The sequence below is a fragment of the Takifugu rubripes genome, chromosome 15 (assembly GCF_901000725.2).
Source record: "Takifugu rubripes chromosome 15, fTakRub1.2, whole genome shotgun sequence".
Classification (NCBI taxonomy): domain Eukaryota; kingdom Metazoa; phylum Chordata; class Actinopteri; order Tetraodontiformes; family Tetraodontidae; genus Takifugu; species Takifugu rubripes.
The window spans coordinates 9,852,761-9,867,232 of NC_042299.1; the positions used below are offsets into that span (position 1 = coordinate 9,852,761).

The 14,472-nt window shown below is 48.8% G+C and overlaps 1 protein-coding gene across 1 annotated transcript in view; it reads right to left on the bottom strand.

The window, feature by feature from the left end:
• The window catches only part of fstl4 (follistatin-like 4), a 92,825-nt gene that overhangs the window by 16,648 nt on the left and 61,705 nt on the right, over nt 1-14,472 (bottom strand). The window contains exons 5-6 of the mRNA XM_011611340.2: nt 10,716-10,906; nt 9,154-9,274 (exon numbers count right to left, since the gene is read on the bottom strand). Coding sequence (XP_011609642.2) covers nt 9,154-9,274; nt 10,716-10,906 — 312 coding nt within the window. The remainder of the gene's footprint in view (nt 1-9,153; nt 9,275-10,715; nt 10,907-14,472) is intronic.

A 14,472-nucleotide genomic window follows, 5' to 3' on the forward strand; every position in this document is an offset into this window, starting at 1 on the left:
AATCCAAGCTTTGATAAACTCCGGCGTGAAAGACCTCTGGATATTAGCTGTCTGTTCCGCTTCCCTCTCCAGGTGACGGATACATCTGGGCTGACAGCTCGGTCTGTCAGTGATATTTCAGGACGCCTTGGGTACAGTGCGCTGCCAGATCCAACAAAGTTATAATGCAGCAGAGCAGTAATTTGTGTGGCAGAGCGGCCTTTGAGTGCCATGTGGACAGATGAAGGATGAAGTGCATTGATCTGACAGGACTTGCGGGGGGGGGGGGCCTCAGGGTGCGACTGTGAATTTCAATCAGGCTGCCGCTCGTGTTAAACCCCAGCCAGCGGATGCTGGTGGGAGAGGTGTGCATGCTTTGCTGTGACTCCCCCACCCCTTCAATTAAAGGTAGACATCAGCGACTTCACATTCATTCTTGAAGGTGTTTCGTTCTTACGGAGGAGGGGTCCCCCCCCCGGAGCAGAATTTACAGAAGGGTCGCGATGGGATCGTTAAAGAATAACTCTGACTTTAAACTACAAGCCAAGCTAGCAGATACACTCTGAGCAGATGAGAGATTTAGACCTTTTAAAGGCGTCAACATGCTGAAATGAGGCGTTCAACCCCTGAAACCGCGTCTGAAATGAAACAGGAAGTGACACGGTTTAAAAACGCACGCCAGCGGAGAGGCCTCGGATGCTTCCGCCGTGACTTGACAACATAATCCCACATTCCGTAGCTCCGTCGGCTCTAGATACACGCCGTGCAGGCGTGAATACACCCGGCGAGAGGCGGCCGGCGTCTCGCACAGGCGATTCCCAATGAATTTGAGAGGGTTTTTTTTTTCCGTTTTTCAAAATAAACTGCAGGGAAATAAATCAGCGGCCGCTAAACATTCAACAAAACCTATATAGTGGCAGTCCTTCTACGCTTTCAGGGACCAATCATGCCTGTGCACGGAGATACGGGAGTACAGAGGGTTTGGCGTCCACCTCTGGAGGTACAACGAAGAGGAGAGGGGGGCAAGGCCAGATGTGGAGAGACGGGGGGTAGAAACTGAGAAAGGGATGAGGAAGATCTGCAAAGGAGGAGCAGAAAGAGGAGCTCCAAAGAACGCAGAAGAGAGCAGCTGAATATGGAGAGATGGGAGGAGAAGGGGAGGTGGGAGGAGGGACGGATTTGATGCCGAGCACGTAGAAGCGCTCCTGGGGAATAACTAATGTGGCGAGCTGGAGACTGCAGCTCCGCCACTCGTCCCATCCCAATTTCGGGAGACGAGCCTGAGCTGGAGTGAGGCATCAGAGCTGGAGCACGGAACGTCGTGACAGGAAGGAGGGGAAGAGAGGAGGAGCGCGAGGAGCAGGGGCCAGGACGGAGTGACAGATGGAGATTGGGCGGGAACTGCGAGGCATTTAGAGGAGGGAAAATTGTAGGTTTTTCTGATTGTTGTGTACAGAATTACATCACGTATCCCTTAGCAACAGCAGCAAAAACAGCCTCGTTTCCTTTAAATCCATTTGACGGATTATCTAAATGAATCTAATGGAGATGGGTTATTTTTATGAAACCAGTCTGGAGGAAACTTGCTTAGCTTATGTAACGGAGCTGAGAGTCGGGCGACTCCTGGAGCGAACGAGCCTCCAGCAGCACAGCCTGTAGCTGTTGGCATTTCTGGAAAAAGCCGTCCCGAAGGGCACAGCAGCACTGTGAATGTCAGGAAACATCCTTCCCTTATTTCCTGTTCTGCTGAACCCTGACAACACCCTGTGAAATCAATGCTAAATCAACGCTAACGCACCACTATTTACAGCAAATTAGCATCTGCAGGTTACAGAGCAGCTGATTAGCTACATGTTCTGACGTTAGCGGCACGGCTGCTATCGCTGCCACTGCACACAGGTCATGATATGCAATTACAAGAACACCCTTTGGGGAAGGAGCGCGAGTTGAAATGTTCCGAGCTAATGCAGCCCAAACTCGCTACTAGCTTCTTCGTATTAATGCCAGACTGTTAGACATGCACATAACTTGAACCCTGAGTAGAAATATGCCCCCCCCCCGTACTGGCTGCATGTGATAATGTCCTCCCTGAACACACACTGACATTGGTGGGTTTGCTGGGAACATGCAGCGAAGCGGGACCCCCCGCTGGGAGCTCAGTGTGTACCGATGATCTCAGTGTGTCCCCCTGCATTCAGGATGAGAGCTGCTCTCAGCAGGGGGGCTGCAGCCATTAATACATATATCATCAATGCCGTGAGTGCAGTGACACCCCGAATTAATGTCGGGGTTGTTCGCCGTCCTACCGCCACCATCTAATCCTGTAATGTTTATGATTTCAGGCCTCCCAGGCATGCAAATTCTGACAAGGCTCCTCTCCTCTCCTCTCCGACTCATCCGCCGAGGCTTCCTGTTTAAGAGTTGTGGCCTGGTGATTATTCACAGGAGGCAGATGAGGATGAGCAATCAGCAGCGAGCTCATTAATCACTGGATGGAGACCCTTAATCTCCTCCACAGGTACACGGGAATCCTGCCGTGTTGCTGCTCTTGCATTTTTCCCTCGCTGCTTTTTCATTCTCACTCTTGCTGGTCTTAAGCCGGCACCGTTTCTTCCCTTGCGTTCTGCTTTAGGCGCCTCTCTGTGCCGCGACTCGACGTGTCAGCGCTGCTGCTGGGTCCCTTCACCGGGTAGCAAACAGCCTCCGAGTCTGGATCACAGAGAGAAGACAGAGGAAGACGCTGGAGACAGAAGATGTCCTTCCAACGTTGTACTCACAAGCCTCAGGGAGCGGGTTTGAAGAGATCTGCTCACCCTTATTCCACTGAAACATGGATTAAAATAAAATGTTGCATCAGAAACGGACCTAAGCTAAACCTGGATGATTTGGAATGTTCCAGGTTGATACTACAGCTAATTACAGAAGTGTTTTTTTCCCTAAAAAACAATGATAACATTTTCATGATGAGTACAAATTGGAATTATTGCGTTTGTCCAGCTAAACCATTAAAAGTGCATGCTAACAGCTTGGCTGCAATTGCGGTTTAGCTAACACACAGACAGATAACACGATTGAAACGGGACCAGATGCTTTGCACATTCTCAGAGCTCGGAGCCCTAAAGAGGACAACAGAAGAGGGTTGACAGAAGAAGCATCATAAAAATGTGGTTGCTAACTCTGTGGTTGGTATGTATCTTGCTAGCTGAGTGTTTTGACTATTCTTGTGGTGTGTGACACCAGCATGGGATATAGATGGCTCATGAGTAGTTTTAGTCTAGAGTAAAAAAAGTTAACATAGCAATTTAATAATCCCTAGACTACTGTGAGACACGAGGTGAGTTAATTTATGCTCCCAAAAAGGCACTAGAATACCTGCAAGATGATATGTATCATTCCAAAAATGAGCAGAGTCCACCTGGAACTGCTCACTTCCACGGCCAGTAAAATGGAACAATCCTCCACAGTATTATGTAATGGCCAATTTTGTGGGACCAGGCTGCCAACAACAGGCCCCATTTGTGCACTGGGTGTTCCTGCTCAGCACCTGGGCGTGTTGGAAGCAAACAGTGTGTTTCCAGAGGATGAGCATTGCTAACAAGCCCGGCGTTAACTGGGTAATCAATATTCATTCAGCTCCCATCGGGGCAGAAACCTGAAATATGACCAGATTAGTCAACAATCTGGGTTTCGTTCTGGAGGTTTAGAGGGTTCGTGCAATACGAGGGCCTGAAAGTTCTTGTTTGAGGTGGAAAAGCGCCTGGATCACCACCCATTGTTGGTTGAAATGAAATCACACTCAAACACAGCTGCAGTAGGTTATTTTTACACCCTCCGGGTTGCTAAAATGGACATGTTAAGTCCCAAAAGGCCAATAAAAAGGATTCTACTCTGTGGCTTATGGAAACAAGCCGACAGCCTGAGTTAAGCTCCTACACTTAATTTTAGCAGATGACACCTCTCTTGTTAAAAATGATCCTCTAATCTGATGGAAAAGAAGATCTCTGGCAATCTGGATAATCTTTTATCTTCTTGGAAGCAGAGGAGGAGGTCTGATACCCCATCTCTCTCCCTCTGTTATATGCATCATCTTGTAAACCTCGAAGCTGCATGCTGGCAGCCCAGGCTAAGTGCTCGCTCTCATTTTAAAAGCCCTCCCTGCCCTCAGGAGGAGGAGGGTAAGAGAGATCAGTGGCCCGCGGAGGAACTGCGCACCGCAGGAGCCACAGCTGGACCTGACCTGCAGGGTTTGCCTTGATAGGAATGCAAAAGGAGAGAAGAGAAGCGCAGCTTTGCGCACTGAGGCGTAGCTAAAAAAAGACCCATTAAATGTCAGCACAAGCCACCGGTGTGTTGGAGCTAAAATCTGACCAGGACATGCGGCCATGTTGAATATGAAACCCTCAACACCTGCTAATGCTAAGTATGCTAATAATTGTCAAGCATTAGAAAAATCACCAGAAATTCTAGATTTTCTTCTTGCACTTTCCCGGCATCTGCAAAGTCGAGCAATTCTGTTGCTGCATTTTATTAAATATATCGGGACAAAACGTCTCCAAGTCGGATATGATGAACGTTACTCAAAATAGAAACTGTTATAAATTAGATTATTTGGACACAATTTCACTCACATCCTTCCTTTAGGAGTGTCGGAAGTGTTCTGGAATACAGCAGAGCATCATCTGCATACAATCAGAGTTCAGGGCGTGACCCCCCCCCCCCAAACCGGTTCCTCGAAGGTTAATTGACGGGACCAAGAGCAACAGAAGCTTGTTGCTATGGAAACACTGAAGCTGTTGGGAGCTGGCGATCCAAACAGAGCTTCACCTTCAAACTGAAGAATACGGAGAATCTTCCAAAACCAGGACCGGATGTGGCCGACGAGACTAATCTGATACACGTTCCAGACCCGGGACATCCAAGACCGGAGTCAAAGAGGTTACATCTCCACATCAGCATGGCTGGGGGGGGTGGGGGTGGGGGGGGATGGTGAAGACACAGGATTACAGATTGAAACCTCCCTATCTCCTCCTGACACGGTTCCGCTCCCCTTCATCCTGTTCGATCTACCGACCTGTTGTGGGCTCTGGGATGTCTGAGCAGGTGCTCGGCACTCGCAGGAGAGGCTCCCGATAAAACGCTTCATCGAGGGTCCCGACCACCTCTGTTTCTCTGGGAAAATTCTCCTCCCGAAAAACAGAGGCGAGTCAAGCGTGACGGATTATCCGGCTGCGCCGCCACCTTGCCGGCGTCTGCAGGTAAATGCTATTTTCGAAAAGCCCTCGTGTCGATCTCCTTTGTTGCCGGAGAAAATGTTCAAATCTGTGGAAAGGGGGAGGTTTAAAAGGGTTTGTGTAGAATTAGGTGTGTGTGTGTATGGGGGGGTAAAAGCTGGAGCAAATCAATTGAGGTGCGATAATGAATTATTTCCTCGTCAGAGAGGGAGTTCGCAGAGAGAGATAAAAGCAGACCACATGCTGCGCTAACAGCCTGGGGGGCTGCTGCTGCTGAATTATGGGATGTTAGAACACACCCGAGCACCCTGGGAGCTGCCGGTTGCGAAAGAAAAGCGGGGCGGGGGGAGAAGGAAAAAAAAAGACATGATGAAACTGCAAAAAAGTGGTGGTGGGAGTCTAAAAGAACGGGAGGTTACCAGTTCAAAGCCCGCCCCCCCTCCCCCAGGGCCCCCGCCAAGAGTGGATTTCCATCTCTGTGCTTAATTAGAGACTTAAAGATGAAATTAAAGTGGTGGAAATGAAGGGGAGATGGATAGATGAGGGGGAGTGGGGGGGTTCAGCAAGTGTAATTATGAAAGATATTAGATGTCTGGCGGAGCTGCAAGTGTGTCGCCGAGGAAACGCCACGTGTCGGCGATGCTCCTGTGATGTTCTGGATGTAATACGAGATTTTTAACGAACGTTTCAGAACAGGACGCTGATCAAGTGGAAAAAAAAGAAACACGCGACAGCAACAAACGTCTTCTCTGAGAAGGTTCACGTTTAACGCTCTGAAATACCCAAATATCCCGTCGGGAACTTCAGAACTTACGACAAAAATTAGCCTTAAAATGGAAGGGGCGCTCCGACTGGAGCTATTGCAGCTGAACACATCATTCCGGCGTGATCGAGCTACTTTTGAGGGTCTTTTTCTTGCGATTCCGACGGTCTGAGAAGCGACTTTGCTTCAACTTGCCTCATCTACGTTATTAATTTACCGTGTGACCTATAAAATAGGTCCCAGTACCGGAGTTTGAGTTTGGAGCAGACGCAACACTGAGGTAAGAGCGCAACACAGGAAGTCGTAGCCGTTACGCCTTCCGTGCGGGTTGCCGGGAATTAACGCAACAGGAAACGGACAACAGCGGTTGCCGTGACAACAGGAGCACCTGGTAGTTTTGACCGCTGGCTGAAAGGACCGAGACCGAGACTTGGACCGAGTGTCTCATCACCCGTTCGCATCTTCGTAGCGCACTGAGCTATTTCAAGGCTGTAAATTGGTTTATTTACATGAATGAATCAAACATATGCACGTTGAGCCGTGCGTGCGCAGGTGGCGATGTGTTGGCGTCTCTCGGGTGTGAACACTGTTCCTGCGCCAGGGAAACTGGCGTAAACCGGTTTGTCCCTCGGCGTCCCAGCAGAACGCGGTTTCATGAATCACGATACGTCGACGACATGATTATTAATCACTACAACATCGTTCCTGCCATCAGGAGGGAGGTGTTGGTAGAGCTGAAGAAATGAGGGTGGGTTTGGTTCTTAAGATTTCAACAACAACATTTCAACACTCTCAGGCCGATGCTAACGGCGCGCTAACGGTTGCGCTCTACAACGTCAACTATTTGACTAAATAGTCACGGTTAAATGGAGGTCGGCTACGATTTGGACTTTATTTAGACGAGAAGGTGCAAACGTTTTTTCCTGCCAGAGTTAATTCTGAGATTTGCAACTGCTGGCTAATGAACAGCTACAAGGTTATTTTGAAGCCTGTTTTCTCTAATTTGCTGTATTTTAATGTGTTTTACTGCAGTCCAAATAAATTTGATGATTGTGTTGGTAATTATTAATAAACAGAAATGTGGATTTTTACAGTAAACATCTTTAAAGGCTGTTTTTCCTCAAACTCTGTGGCAAAAATATCCAGTAGAACTCATAAACACCAAATTTCACAGCCCCCCCCCCCCCCCCCCCCCCCCCATCTTCTTTGTGAAGATTTTCATAAAGGCTTTTATTTTCGGGTCTTATTCACAGCCTGTTGACACTGTTTATTGTTAAAAACATGGTGAAAATTGGATTAAATATATACATATATATAATATATATATATTCCCCATATATATGCTCCTCAGCTGCTACAAAACCAAAAGTACACTGAAGAACATTAATCACACGTTAATAAACTAATGACAGAAGACAGAAAACCTTGACATTAATGGCAGGAGGATAAAAAAATTTCCTATTTCATTTCTGTTGCCATTATTGTTGCTGTCTGTTTTTACAGCAGTTTCATTGTTGAATTCACAGGAAGTGCAAGGTTCCACCACACTCTGAATTATACATCCCACACTGTCGGGCCACAGTCCTGGAATATTTCTCCTCTCTCTCTTTCCCCCTGAATTCCTAACGCCGGTGCCTCGTGGGCTAATGAGGTCGTGTTGATGGAAGCTTCATTAAATGAGCGCACGTGCCGCACAGGTTGCTTCACAGTACAGATACCGCCGACCCGGCATTTACAAAGGTTATTTGCGGCGCGTATGTGGGCTGTTTATCGCGGCGCGGTAGCCGATACCATACATATGTATCCCCACGGGAGCTGCGACCTTCTGCCATCCTATCCATACGTATGTCCGCTACTGTATGTGCAGGCTTTAGATATGCCCTAGCCTGCCAAGCTATCAGTTTCAATGCTAATGCAACCACTCAAGGCCAGGCAGCTGCATATCCTCCAGACTACTTCCTGTTAAATAACGGTGCAGGGGAATCGGACAGGAAAGGGCGCCACGGTGATGCCGTGATAAATGCTAGCTAATGGAAAGCCATTTGGAGCGGCGGCGTTTATTTACGCCGTTATTTCCGACTGAGACTGTCCTCCATGTTGAAGCTCACTGTTCTCGGCTCATAATTGTTCTGCTGTTACACAAATCAAAGAGGATATGAATATTCAGCCTTTGGATTAAACCGTAGAATTCAAGAAGTTTAATTTAATAAACCCTGCCCTTGTTTTGATGACAGCGCGTGGCTAATGCCACTGAAGTTTTGTCAGATGTAGCCATGGCTGTTAAAATCACATCATCATCTGCAAAAAAAAAAAAAAAAAAAAAAAGCTGGGAAGGTTCTGCCTTTGAGGTTTGAGAACAAAGAAACCAAAAAAATGCTCCTGAACTCAAAAAATGGAACTGGTGCCCGTGTTGCTAACGTTCCCCCTGCGAGGCACCTGGCGAGCACATCGCATGGAAACCGTCATGTTTTAACGTGCCCACATTATCCAGGACACCAGATGTGGTGCTCAAAGATAACCACTCCCCCATGATGTTGCTGACCATTAACCTTGAGTGTGGCCTGATCAATAGCTTGTTTTACGTGTCCCAGCCCATCCTTCCCGCATAAAACGTATTGACGGACATGGTAAAGACTCCCGCATGGTCGACCCGCACTCGGATAGATGCCACGCAGTTATCCATCTGGAAGGTGAGAAAAGTGCGACACAATAGTAACAGGACGGTTTCAACTAACAGCGACCGTTATTGCCTATAGTTAGCCGTTAGCAGCAAAGCTTAACGGACCAGCACAAGCTAACGGACCATGGAGCCTCAGACCGCCGTTGCGTGACGCACGAGCCGGAACTTTCTCTGCATTTTGACTCAGTTCTTTTCACCGGAAATGAAAAGAGCGGCGGGTTTTCCTGGTACACAGCAATCCCAGTTCTGAGGTCACGGTAACATCAGTGGAGTCATAATGATTATTGGCCTTAATAAGGATGAACCTGCCACTCAGCTGCTGCCCAGCCCAAATCCCAAAAGCTATTACGGTGCGTCCAGATTGCTCTAATCATGGGCCTGAGCACTCTGCCTACAGGGCAATTAAGTATTTTTCTGTGGCTGAAGGACCCGTTGTAGGACAGGCTCGGCCGAAAGGTCGCCGGCTTGTGCGCTGGGAAAAACACCGACTTGGAACTCACGGAAAGCTGTGTAGAACTCGTGCAGGCTGAGGTGGCCGTCGTTGTTGTAGTCGTCGTACCGCAGCAGGTCCTGCATGGTGCACTCCAGCAGGCTGTCCTCCATGTGCTCCTTCATGGACACCTGACACACAGCAAAAGGTGCCACATGGTTAACGCCACCTTCTAAACAGGAGTTACAGGCCACATTTATCATGGTGCTGACTTTCAAGAGTTCCTGTAATTCCAGGAATCTAATGGGAATCCTCCCTGGTTTGCATATTCTGCTTCCTTCCGTCCTCTTTAGGATTCCTCAGGCTACATCACCCAGGGGACAGTGCGACCTTGCACGTATGACACTAAGCTCACCCTGATGCATTTTGGGTAAATTGGGAGGAAAAAAGGTGGGAACATAAGAGCGATAATCTAGACCTGGCTTCCAAAGAGGAAAAACTCTTACAGCTCATCAGGCTCCTGAATGTTTCCCTTCAGGAGAACGTCCAGCTTTCTTCTCCATTTTTACAGAATTTGTGAGACCTCTCGCCCACTTAAGAGATCTCTGCATTGGCCATAAAACAGCGGTGAACGCCGCGCTAATGGAGCACTTAAATCCTGATCAATTCCTGACCGAGAGTTTATTGTAGGCGATATTGCTGACCCTGTTCTGCGTAGTTTTAAATATTTATTCGGCGGTTTTAATATTGGGAAGCGCGACTTGATATCTGATCCGTCTCGGTCGCTTTCATGCTAATGCGCCCATTTAATCCCATCGGTTCTGGGCTCCCAGCTTTAAAAATGCAGCTTTCGGTTCACTTCCTAGCTGATTGGGGACGGGTGTGCACATGCGCCGCGGCAGATTGGGCGATATGACCGTCGCTGCTCTCTGCTGCCTCCCTTCATCCGGGAGCTGTCCTTGGGCTCCTGAAAAGAATGTTTCAAACTTTAAGCGCAACACTGTGACGGCACATTAATCCCAGTGGGAGAACGTGCGGATGGACCGAACTTTATTCTTTGATCCGAAAAAGCAGCATCCCCGAGGAACTGAATTCACGGATCTCTACAGGATGAGAATCCTAAAGATTCCCTGACAACGTGTTAGCGGTAATTACTGACAGCTTTTCCTGATCGGACCCTTTTGTTGGATACTCTAGAGCCGCTCTGTCAGACCTCAGAACTTCATTATTTATTTCGGCTGGTGGAACTGGGACAGCAAACTTTTACAGATTCAATTTTTAAAAGGCAGCAATCTGTGCGTGTCATTTTAAAACAAATGGAATGTGACAGGAGATGGGCCACCATGACAGTTTTGGAACAATATATGTTCAAACAGACTTTTAAATTCTTAAAATATAGATTTATTGCCAAGTCGGAATGTGGGGTTGATGTAATTAATAGAGATAGTTAAGCAGAAACAGCCGTGGACACAGTTTAAAACGGGTGAGCAGTTGTTTGGGGCGATGCTAATGCTAATTATCTGAGGTATGCTAATGGGGTGCTCAACCAGGTGAGCCACGCACGAGAGGCATGAGACCAGTAGCTGATACATATTCATGCTCGCTCTTCTTCTTCTTCTTGTCCTCGCCCACCTTTTCCAGCTCATCGCCGACCAGCAATCCGTCTTGGTCCACGTCCAGGTATTTGAACATGGTGTCCACCAGCGTCCTCTTCTCCTCCATGTCTCTCTGCCGGTCCTGCTGCCCAAGGTTCTGCAGTTTGGGCTGCAGGTTGAGCAGCGTGCTCTTCAGCCGGTTGTACTCCGACATGGTGCAGGTGTTACCTACCAGAACAGAGAAAGAGGCGACAGAGAGGAACCGGTTAACCCCGACTATATGGGCCAGAACTGGGAAAAGTATCACTTTTATTCTGAGGGGGGGTCTAATTCATGATGAATAATCCTTGAATCTACAGGAAAACAAAACATCTTCACGAGGAACCTGGCAACATTCACGTTGCTCCTCGCGACGGGATTAAAGCTCCGGCTTCAACCCGGGCCGGTTTCCCGTGTCCCGACTCTCCCTGATGAGGACGAGCGGAAGAAAGCAGATGCCGCATATTAATCGGGGGCGGCGCTCCTCACACTTGAAGAGTAATTATGCAACCTGCATCTGTTCCACGGTGCACGGGGAGCCGGAGAAGAAGCAGCAGACAGAGGCGGAGGAAGCACGGAGGCTTCTCCTCTTGTCCTGGTTCGTCCACGCTCACCTGAGTCCAACACAACGAGCACATGGAGACGAGCCCTTGACTGCGGACGAAGGGGTCTCCAGTTCAAATCAAATCAAATTCCGATACCATGGTTTTAGAGGCGCTAGCTTAGCTGAGAGTCCTCCCCTTCATGTGCTCCCACTGTTTTCGCTGCACTAAAGTCGGCAAACGGTCAGCGAGGTTACAGCGGAGGGACACCGTCCCCTGCTGGGATGATCCGTGGACGTGCATACTAACTAAGCACACATTTTCATGCTTATGCATACACACACACACACACACACACACACACACACACACCGGTGACCTCAGCTGACAGAACAACAACAGTCCGGTGTTTAGATGCCTTCAAATGATTTACTGGTATTCCGATCCGGTTGTGTTTGTCAACGGCTCAGTTTCATTAATATCCGGGGATCATATATGATTCCCACAAGGCAGCAAGAGCTCTCCTGAACCCGCCAGCACAAAGCAAAAGTAGAGACGACGTCTGGCGCGGATCTGGACGTCTATTACGGCGAGGCGACGTCAGTCACGTCAAGGTCTCGGCTAAATCCCAGATCAGTGTTATTCCATGTGAGGGGAATGGGGCGTGAGATGGATCCGACATGAGGGATCATCACCCAGCCGTCAACCCCGCCTCCGCTCTGGAAGGATGGAGATGAGCTAACACCCCTGCGCTGATTTACCTCTGGATCCCATCTGGAAGTTGACAGGAACAAATTCGAGTGGGTAAAAGCAGGCGGATTTTATTATTAAAGGTATTGTTGAGATGAAACATCATCCGCCAGCCGCTCCCCACGGACGGGACAATTAGGTCCATAAATTAGCTGCTGCGCCGTCCTTTTCTCCCCAAATGCACCTTTAATCGTTTGTCCATTTCAAGAAGGCCTCTTTGATGGTTTTTGTTCTGCCAGCATCAAAGAGCCTTTGATTCCGGTGCTCCTGAATGCGGCAGCTGCTGCCGCGGCGGAGAAATATCCGCCTGCGTTAGGGTGCATCCACCCCTGACTTCAACGCCGCTTTTATTGTTCTTGGGGGACTGCGACTGCCTTTATTGCCCATTTGAAATGTTAGCTGCTTAAGCGAGCGATCTGCAGCTCCTCGCTATGCGGCCGCGCAATGTCCCGGAGACGGAGCCCCGCTTTGCTGCTCGGGGCGTCCTCATAGCGCCTGCTTTATAAATGTCAAGCAGAGGAAAACAAACAGACGATGAAAGAAGGATTTAGAGGACTAAAGCAGGCGCTCTCAGTACGGCAATTAGCAAGAGAGCGGCAGATCTCAGTGAAAATAAAGAGATCCGAACGCTAATTCCTCATTTTCAACTCCGAAAACTACATTTGCTGGACTACTTTGTGCTTCTGACATGTGTGAAATGTGAGGAAAATGCAGGGCACCAACTCCTAGGATGGTGGAAGCTTCCCAGGAAGCCCTCGGGGATGTAAAAAAACGCTCCGTGTTGAACGCATGTCCGCCGACCTCTCCTGGCTGCAGTGACGGGATTATTCACTGCCACGCCGTCGGCGCTGCTAATGCGCGATAGCTAGGGAACTACCTTCCAAATAATCGGGAATGCGGTGGACACACGTTGCTCCCGCGGGCGTCGAGGTCTCGGAGGGGGCCCGTGTTGCGTAATCAGCTGTTTAGAATCAGCACGCTGCGCCAGATTTCCGACTCTTGCCCGAAAACAAATCAATAAAAATGATTTCTGATGTCATTGTGATGGAACAGAGAGATTTAAAGCAAGTTGTTTTGTGGATGCAACTTTGCTGTGTTGCAGCAGCACCGAAACGCCGCGGCGCCGTCGTGCGCGTGAGCTAATCATGACTTATGCATAAATTGTAGCTGCTTTCACAGAGTTGCTTACGGACGTGTCGGGGAAATAAGCCTTTTAATAAAACAAACGGCTGTCTGTGGGAAAACTCTGCCTCGCTCCCCAGATAATCCCAAGATGATGATGGCTCAAAAGCTACGAGAAGAGCAGTAAAACCCCGCAGACAAATGATTGCACAAACAAACCCAAGCCGTTTTTTTTTCCCAAAGCAGCTTGTGCGACATCCATCCAAGAGCAGCGGCGGCGCTGAGCTGCCACGGGATGGGATGTGAAGGGATTGAAGGACTGTGTCGCCGTGGTGACGGCTACCCATGAGTGCAACTTCACAGTGGTTCGAAAGTCGTTGGTATCGCGAGCAACAATCCGTAATAAAAGACCGAAGTGATGGCTAATGGCTAAAAGGAGTCCCCCACGTCTCGGCTAATACGTGCTAAAATATTCGCCGCTAATTGTGACAGGGCTACACAGGTTTATCCCATCCATCAGTCTTATCGGGGTCCGTGCAGCTTGAGAAATCTATAGCAACCAAAGTTGCGATCCAAGCAGCGAGGGAGGAAGAGCCTAGCGACCTAGCGCGGTATCACTCTGAGCTCATCAACGCGGTTGTCAGGATGGTTGTTTCCCCTCCTCTGCCACGCTAAACAGTAACACGTGCATTTAGCGTTGCCTGGAAACAAGATTCGGCGGCTGTTCCTTAACCATTTAATTGTCTCCCCACTTCATTAGCATGTGTTGCGCTCAGCATGAACTCTTCTGCTTTGGCCTTGTGCACCAGAGAGCGTCAGGATTTATTACACCTGAAGGTTTTTATAGTTCTTGTTTCTGTCTGACGCTCACCAGGACTGCAGAGCTCCTCCATCCACGCAGAAGAACCATCACATGGACGTGGAAACGAGGCAAAACCAGCATTTCCATGAGCCGATTAGCTTTTGATTGGTGCTCTCTTTAAGGCAGCATGCAGCCCTCCCCCAGGGACCGTCTTAGCAAATAAAATAAGCAGAAACTTTTTCTTTGACAGTTGTGGGAAATGGAGCACACACACTGTTGTTCCACAAAGGTTCCATTTGTTTGATTCTCCCGAGACATTTTTGCTGCCTGCAGGAGGAGAGCCGACAGCCACTCAGTCGCCGTGCTGGTATTTTCTGCTCTGTATTTTTCAGACTCATTAACACCATATGTGGTTCTTGGCCGTCTGCGGCTCCCACCTGCATGTGGTTGGGAGCAGATCTGACTAATAGAGACTCCACCAGCCACTCTGAAGGCCCTCTGAAGGACGCCTCCAGGGAAAAAGAGCTGATTTGGACCCA